The sequence below is a fragment of the Salvelinus sp. IW2-2015 genome, linkage group LG4q.1:29 (genome assembly GCF_002910315.2).
Source record: "Salvelinus sp. IW2-2015 linkage group LG4q.1:29, ASM291031v2, whole genome shotgun sequence".
Lineage (NCBI taxonomy): Eukaryota > Metazoa > Chordata > Actinopteri > Salmoniformes > Salmonidae > Salvelinus > Salvelinus sp. IW2-2015.
Window position 1 is genome coordinate 22281026 of NC_036842.1, and position 8433 is coordinate 22289458.

Sequence of the window (8433 nt, forward strand, 5' to 3'; positions counted from 1 at the left end):
AAACCCAACAATGCAATAATCAATAACAATGTAATACTAGAAAAAAAAGAAATAAGATGCACTATGAAGAATACAATAAGTAAGTGAGCATACTATATACAGGGTCAGTTCCAATACCATATTTACAATGTGCACGGACACTACAGTGAGGAAGGTGGATATGTATTGGGGTAAGGTGACTAGGCAACAGGATATATGATAAACAGAGTAGAAGCAGCTTGTATGTGAGGGAGTGTGTGTGTGTGGAGTCAGTATAAATGTATGTGCATATTATGTGTGAGTGAGTAGGTGATCGATTAAGTGTGTAGGGCCCTGTGAGTGTGCATAGAGGCAGTGAAAAAATAAAAATAAAAGGTCAATAAAGTTCAAAGGTTAACTCAGTCCGCGTAGTCAATTTGTTAGCTACTTATCGGTCGTATTGCTTGGGGATAGAAGCTGTTCAAGAGCCTGTTGGTCCCAGAATTGATGCACCGGTACTGCTTGCCGTGCGGAAGCAGAGAGAATAGTCTATGGCTTGAGTGGTTGTAGTCTTTAAAACTTCTTAAGTCTAGGGGGCACTATTTTCACATCTGGATGAAAAGTGTGCCCAAAGTAAACTGCCTGCTACTCAGGCCCAGAACGTAGGATATCCATATTATTAGTAGATTTGGATAGATTACACTCTGAAGTTTCTAAAGCTGTTTGAATTATGTCGGTGAGTATAACAGAACTTATTTGGCAGGCGAAACCCCGAGGACAAACCATCCAGGAAAGTTTCTTTTGAGGTCACTCTCTTTTCAATGGTTATCAATGGGAATCTAGAATTCTAAGGCAGTTGCTTGCAGTTCCTATCGCTTCCACTGGATGTCAACAGTCTTTAGAAATTGGTTGATGTTTTTCCTTTGAGAAATTAAGAAATAGCCCTGTTCAGAACGAGGGTCGAGTGAAGTGTACTGTTGTGGTTGAGGCGCATGACCTGAAAGCTCGCTCCACTTTGTTTTCCTCCGGTATTGAACACAGTTTATTCCGTCTTAAATTTTATCGATTATTTACGTTTAAAAATATCTAAAGTTGGATTAGGAAAGTTGTTTGAAATGTTTGGATCAAGTTTACAGGTAACTAATTAGATAATGTGTAGTCATGTTGCGCGAGTTGGAACCGATGTATTTTCTGAATCATACGCGCCAAATAAATGGACATTTTGGATATATAACGACAGAAATTATCGAACAAAAATACCATTTGTGATGTTTAATGGACATACTGTATTGGAGTGCCAACAGAAGAAGATCTTCAAAAGGTAAGGCATTAATTATATGTTATTTCTGACTTTAGTGTTGTGCCCGGCGGGTTGAATTATGATTTTCATGTGTATGTTTGATGGGGTGCTGTCCTCAGATAATAGTATGGTTTGCTTTTGCCGTAAAGCCTTTTTGAAATCTGACACTGTGGCTGGATTAACAACAAGTTCATCTTTAAACCCATGTATAACCCTTGTATGATTTATGAATTATTATTATGAGTATTTCTGTTTTTGAATAGGGCGCGCTGCTATTTCACTGGGTGTTGTCAAATCAGGCGCGTGAAGGGATCACTAAGAAGTTAAAGATTTTCCGGGGCTTCCTATCACACCGCTTGATATAGATGTCCTTTATGGCAGGGAGCTCTCCCCCAGTGATGTACTGGGCTGTCCGCACCACCCTCTGTAGAGCCATGCGATCGAGGACGGTGCTATTGCCATACAAGGCAGTGATGCAGCCAGTCTCAATTGGATAACTTTTTGAGGATTTGACTGCCCATGCCAAACTTTTTCAACCTCCTGAGGGGAAGAGGCACTGTCGCGTCTTCTTCATGACATTGCGCATGTGTTTGGAACATTTGAAGTATTTAGTGATTTGGATAAACTTGAAGCTTGACCTGCTCAACTGCAGCCCCGTTGATGTGGATGGGGGTGTGCTTGCGATCACCTCCTTGGTCTTACTGACGTTGAAGGAGAGGTTGTTGTTCTGCCACCGCACTGCCAGGTCACTGACCTCCTCACTGTAGACTGACTCATCATCATCGGTGATCAGGCCTATGACCATCGTGTGGTCATCAAACTTGATGATGGTGTTGGAGTCTTGCGTGGCCAGGCAGTCGTGGGTGAACAGGGAGTACAGGAGGGGACTAAGCACACACCCCTGTGGGGCCCATGTGTTGAGGGTCAACAAGGGGGAGGTGATGTTGCCTACCCTCACCACCTGGGGTCGGCCCGTCAGGAAGTCCAGGATCCAGTTGCAGAGGGAGGTGCACAGACCTAGAGTCCTAAGCTTGTTGACGAGCTGTAGTCAATGAACAGCATTCTCACATAGATATTCATTTTATCTAGGTGGGTGAGGGCAGTGTGGAGAGCAATTGAGATTGCGCCATTTATGGATCTGTTGGGGCGGTTCTGAGAGTGGGTCTAGGGTGCTGGGATGGTGGAGTTAATGTGTGCATAACCAGCCTCTCAAAGCGCTTCATGATTACAGAAGTGAGTGCTACAGGGCGGTAGTCATTGTGGCATGAAGCCTTAGAGTAGCTAGCTAACAGTAGGCTTCAACTTGCAATGAAAATGACTTTGGCAAAATTAGAAACGCATAATATCTGAAATGTAGCTAGACTCTTAGCCGTTTACATGGATGATTGCTTCATGGCCTTAGTTTGAAGATGTAATCCGGAGACAGGTATTATATACAACAGCCTTCTGTGTTCTCTTTTCGACTCCCTCCGCATTTGCAATCAAACATCAGAATTTTCTCCATCTCCTTCTCATACTCCTTTTCCAGCAGGCATTCTACTGATTTCACTTCTTCCATGACAACAAAACTGTTGTTGATTTCCTCATCGTCTGATTGGTTTTCAAAGTCAAAGCGAGTCAGCATGGCACGATCGTTCTCCAGAAAGTACTTGTTTTCACTTTTCAACTTTTTCCCACTGATCTTTGTCGATAGCGCCTGCTAAATTCATGGCAGCAATGTTATTGAGAGAAGTAGCAACCCCTTTGCAGTTCTCCTTGGCTATATATATATTTTTGTAAACGTGGTCGCAAGGATTATCTGAGCAGCTCATGTTTTAGACAGAAGCCTGCAACATAGCAGACCAATCAGAACTCATGTCTCGTCATGTCCAGCCCATCCATTATCTCAGCCAATCATGGCTAGTGGGAAGGTTCCTCACTTTGTCTGTGGCTAAACCAACTAGGCTCGTAATGTAACAATTTTATTCATATTTAAGGGTGACATACAAATGTTTTATTAACGCACATGAAAGTTCACATGTTCAAGAAGGCATTTCTAGAGAAAAAAAAACATTTTGATGAAAATATATTTTTTTACGTTCAAATTCCTCTCCTGTGAAGTAGTGACGTCTGTCATACCACCAGCTTTCTTAAACGGATCGCAAATTACCCCTGGGCCTTATATGTTTGACCTTCGACCCAGCCCTACAGGTGCCATAGTATACATATCTACACAGCTGGCCCGGTGTGTTCCCAGTGTGTTTAGCTATGTCGTTAGCATGCAGCCAGTAGCATGCAGCTTTAACAGTACGGTGCTGTGGAGGAGGAGTGTTTTGGCCATGGTCCTTTTCAGATGAGGCAGTGATCAGTGCTGACAGTTCATTATGGCAGTGTGGAGGGAGTGGAAGCGTGGGTCTGTGTGTGGGCGGGTGGTGGAGCAGAGGAGGATGGTGGAGAGGAGACTCATGCCTAATGGGAGTGGATGGAAGTACTTCCCTTCTCATCACACATCACTCACATTTACATGCTTACATCTCCAGCAGGCCCCGGAGCCGGGGAACTGCCAGTCAGACAGATGAGGCGGAGTGTGTGTGTGTCTGACTGTGTCTGAGTGTGAAGCTGGTGATCGCAGACGCCATTGAGTGTACAGTACATGCATCATCTTGTCTTGATTAATATACGCACTGTACATTATGAAAAAGCTTGGGTCATGGTGTTCCTCCATCATTATGTTCTTTCTTCAGTGTTAATATAAGCTTGTCATGTTGACATCTTCGCTCTTCCCTCTGTCCATTATTGATCGTGTTGGCTTCAGTGTGAGTGCTTGTACAGGTGATGTGAAATTATATATTTGAAGTTGAACCAATACAAGTGTGTGTGTGTGTGTGTGTTTGTCTGTCTGTTTGTATACTAATGTGTGTGTATAATGTTGTAGGTGATGTCCCCTCTGTCTGACTCGATCCTGGCTGAGCGGATGGTCAGGGTTCTGGAAGACAAAGTGAGTGTGACAGAGCTGGGAGTGCAGCTGGTCTCTGGCCTCTCTCTGTCCCTCCAGCTCAGCCCAGGGAGCAACAGGGCCATCGTTGCCACGGCTACAACACAGGAAGTCATGCAGAAACTCAAACAGGTAACCACACACACATGACTCAGCAACCTACTGCACCAAACATACAGTATCATATGTTGACCAATAGATAGAAATTGTATATGGGAATTTTCAAAATCTTTATATGAGATATGTGATGAAGGTAAACTGTAACTTTCTCACCCGGAATAGGTGGAATCACATTGGCTGCCATTTTATCCTTTATAGTGAATATGATCAGATTCTGATATCAAAGTATTGATCTAATCTCAATGAAGATGTTTGCTTCTGAAACGGACACATTTTCAGAGGAACAGCTGCAGAGACCTCCTGCTCAGCTGAAATTCTCCTGTGCTTTTAAATCTGGCTAATTCAAACATCTCTGTACATCTGTCGGGGTTCTCTCTCTCTCTCATTACTTCTACACTCACTCTTTCTTTCTTTTTCTCTCTTGATAAAGATGAAAAGATGCGATTCCTGCAGATACCGGTTGCTTGTGTCTAGTAACAGTAACAGTTTACATTGACAGGGAACATTCTTTCCTTTTAAGTTGCAGTGTGTCCCAAGGGGAGTTGGTGTTCTAGAGTAGACATGTGGGTAGAGATTGGCTTTGTTGAAGCGCTACTCAGACAGTGTTGTTTAGTTTACCCTTTTGATGGAAAAACAACACTGGTGACGCACTGATGTCTGTGTGTGTGCGTGCGTGTGTGTGTGTGTGTGTGTGTGTGTGTGTGTTTGTGTGTATGTATGTGTCCTCAGGAGTCTCTTATCAGTGCCTGGCTTCAGTTCAGTGACGGCTCCATGACCCCTCTGGACCACTATGACCCCGCCCACTTTGTGCTCACAGCCACCTCATTGGACGAGCAGGTGGTGTCAGTACAGCGCAGCACCGAGTGGAAGTGGCCGGTTATCGTGGCAAAGGGCGAAGGTCAAGGGTTACTGGTGCGCGTAGAGATGACATCATCAGAGATCTGCCGGAAGACGAAGCGACGCATCATCCTGGCAGCCGGGGTAGGAAACATCAGTGTTAGGTTTGGCAGCTCTGAGGAGCCGTACAGCCGCCCCGGAGGCAGAACCCGACCAGACCCACCCTACTACGGAGGCTCCATCTCTGACATTGAGGCTGGAATCATGAATCGGGACGCTACCACGGTTAAGGCCCCCATCCCGGGGAGGCCCAACGGGGACAGGCTATTGGCTGACGGAGGAGTCCCTGGAGAGTTCTCTGAGTTCCCTGCCCAGGCGGAGCTGCCGCGGGGCCGCAGCACAGAGGAGGACCTGTTGTCATCCCGCCGTGGCCTCACAGACCTGGAGATTGGTATGTACGCCCTGCTGGGGGTCTTCTGCCTGGCCATCCTAGTCTTTCTCATCAACTGCATCTCCTACGCCCTCAAGTACCGCAGCAAGGAACTGCCCCTGGAGGCCCCTGAGGCAATGCCTCATGCCCACGACTGGGTGTGGCTTGGCCAGGATGAGGGCCTGTGTCTGCAGCAGCAGCAGGACGAGCTGGGCTCAACCCTGGAGGAGGGCAGCCAGCTGCTGAATGGAGGGGCCCTGAAGAGCAGTGCCCAGGGAAGCTGTCAGGGAGGTAGGAACGAGTCACTCAACTCACCCACCACCAAGAGGAAGAGGGTCAAATTCACCACCTTCTCCAACGTCAAGCCCAATAATGGATGTCCAGTTCTGAGCCCACTGGCTCTTGGACTGACCAGCGACATTAAGTGGGTGTGTCCAGACATCGAGCTCGGGGACTCGCAAGAGCTCCGGAATTACATGGAGAGGTTGAACGAGAACGCTACAAAGAACGTTGTATAGAGGCGCTTGTATTTTTCGTGGACGAATGAGTATCTCTAACACACCCGAATGCCTTCAGAGTAAGGAGGGAGTGAGGGGTGCGTTTTATTGAAATTGGTACCTCGCTATGACAACAAGATGGAGCCTTCCAGCCATTGTTGTTTCCATTGTTACTATCGGAATGGTCGAGGATCAAAAATGAGGGGAAACTCAAATTGCCATTACACCACATTGGATATGTGGGAATTTTTTAACTTGAATGACACTTTAATTAGTAGATATATCTGCTCCCTGTCTTTAATTGTAGATAAGCTTATTTAATTTTGTTTTCACGCACAGCTCTCTCTGTTGACTTTTTAAATCATAATTTCCTTATTCTGCTGTGTATTATGTTGTTAAGCAATTACAGAGTCTATGAGAGAAGTGTTCAAAGCTATTAAAAATGTAAATAAGTTGAGCATAGAGACTGGTTTGGAGTATGAGAGACAATATTTTGTAACCTCATTCTTTAGTCTGTCCTCCTATTTGAATTTCATTTTGTTCTCCAGAGATCAACATGCATGTTACTGAAGACAAAGACAAAGCCTGTCTTAGTTCCTGTTGATCCGTCAGAAATATATGTGTACATACTGTAGAGTCCTCCCTATAAGACACATGCTTCTCTCACACACATCCCTGTCAAAGACATGACATTCATTGAATAGCTGAGCTCTAGGTTGTGTGTTTTCTTATTATTTTGTAGTTTTCTTCTTATCTTTTCTTTTCTCTCTGTTATTAGAAGGCAACAGGAGTGTCTCCTACTTGTTGTTTGTGACATTCTTTTTGTTATTTTGTTGTCAAGGTAGTTGATATGATTCCTTTGACTGTTTCCAATTTCTAGGTTAACCCTGTAGCCTACATGGAGATTTTTACTCCTCGTGTAATTAGTTCAATTCTGACCTTACCTGTAATTATTGGTGAGCGTAACTGTTGGTGAGCGACATCGTGTTAAATCCCAATTTTGTATCTATTTATTCCACTTTCAGATGGACCATAATCACTGCAGATTATTTCACTAAGACTGAGCCATAGAACCCAAACACACAATATAGTACAGGTCTATTACCAGAACCAATGGTTGGTGGAGATCAGTATAGCATACTAGTATAAGGATGCTAGTACATTAATAAACTAAACTCTAATGACATGAGCTGCTGAGTTCCAGGTGGAATAGTGATCTGCTCTCTGGCAAAAATCCTGACGCGTCCATCCCCATCCCCTCCTTCCTCCCCGTCAATCAGATCCATAGATGTCCATCCCTTACTGTTTTCAGAATGGCCTCTGGATTTGATTAAAACTAAAGGTGAAACCTCTCTCTCCTGTTTCTGTTTGATTCATTTGTCTAGACATTTAATTCATCCCTCTATCTTTCCAGACTGAGTTACCCATCCAACCTCTCCATTTCTACAAACCGACTGCTGCTCTAACGAGATTGGCAATTTGGTATTTGTGCATTTGTGCATCTGCCAGGCAGATAGTAAGCTGGGGAAATAAGTTATTGTGATGTCTGCATCCCTAAAGTACTACTTCAGACATGGCTGAACCAAGAGTTGTTTTACAACACCAGAACTATTTCCATATTTTGATCACATGTTAGCCTATGGGGACCAGAGTTTTTCCTGGTCAGGTCATGTGATTAGGAAAAACTCATTGGCCCTAATGATTAGTATCACAAGTATTTCCATAATTTACTCTAATGCTACTCATAGTGTATGTCACAGTTCCCTCTCCAACTCTAATACATTAAATCAAATCAAATTTCAAATCAAATTTATTTATATAGCCCTTCTTACATCAGCTGATATCTCAAAGTGCTGTACAGAAACCCAGCCTAAAACCCCAAACAGAAGCAATGCAGGTGTAGAAGCACGGTGGCTAGGAAAAACTCCCTAGAAAGGCCAAAACTTAGGAAAGAAACCTAGAGCGGAACAGGCTATTGAGGGGTGGCCAGTCCTCTTCTGGCTGTTGCCGGGTGGAGATTAGAACAGAAACACGGCCAAGATGTTCAAATGTTCATAAATGACCAGGCATGGTCAAAATATAATAATCACAGTAGTTGTCGAGGGTGCAGCAAGTCAGCACCTCAGGAGTAAATGTCAGTTGGCTTTTCATAGCCGATCATTAAGAGTATCTCTACCGCTCCTGCGGTCTCTAGAATGTTGAAAACAGCAGGTCTGGGACAGGTAGCACGTCCGGTGAACAGGTCAGGGTTCCATAGCCGCAGGCAGAACAGTTGAAACTCGAGCAGCAGTACGGCCAGGTGGACTGGGGACAGCAA

At 44.5% G+C, this 8433-nt stretch overlaps 1 protein-coding gene across 1 annotated transcript in view; it reads left to right on the forward strand.

Annotated features, from left to right (window-relative positions):
- Window positions 1-7451, forward strand: part of LOC111960856 (transmembrane protein 132D-like) — a 34985-nt gene extending 27534 nt beyond the window's left edge. The window contains exons 5-6 of the mRNA XM_070439452.1: window positions 4173-4364; window positions 5082-7451. Of these exons, the coding sequence (XP_070295553.1) occupies window positions 4173-4364; window positions 5082-6137 (1248 nt within the window). The 3' untranslated portion in view covers window positions 6138-7451. The remainder of the gene's footprint in view (window positions 1-4172; window positions 4365-5081) is intronic.
- Window positions 7452-8433: the final 982 nt, after the last annotated feature.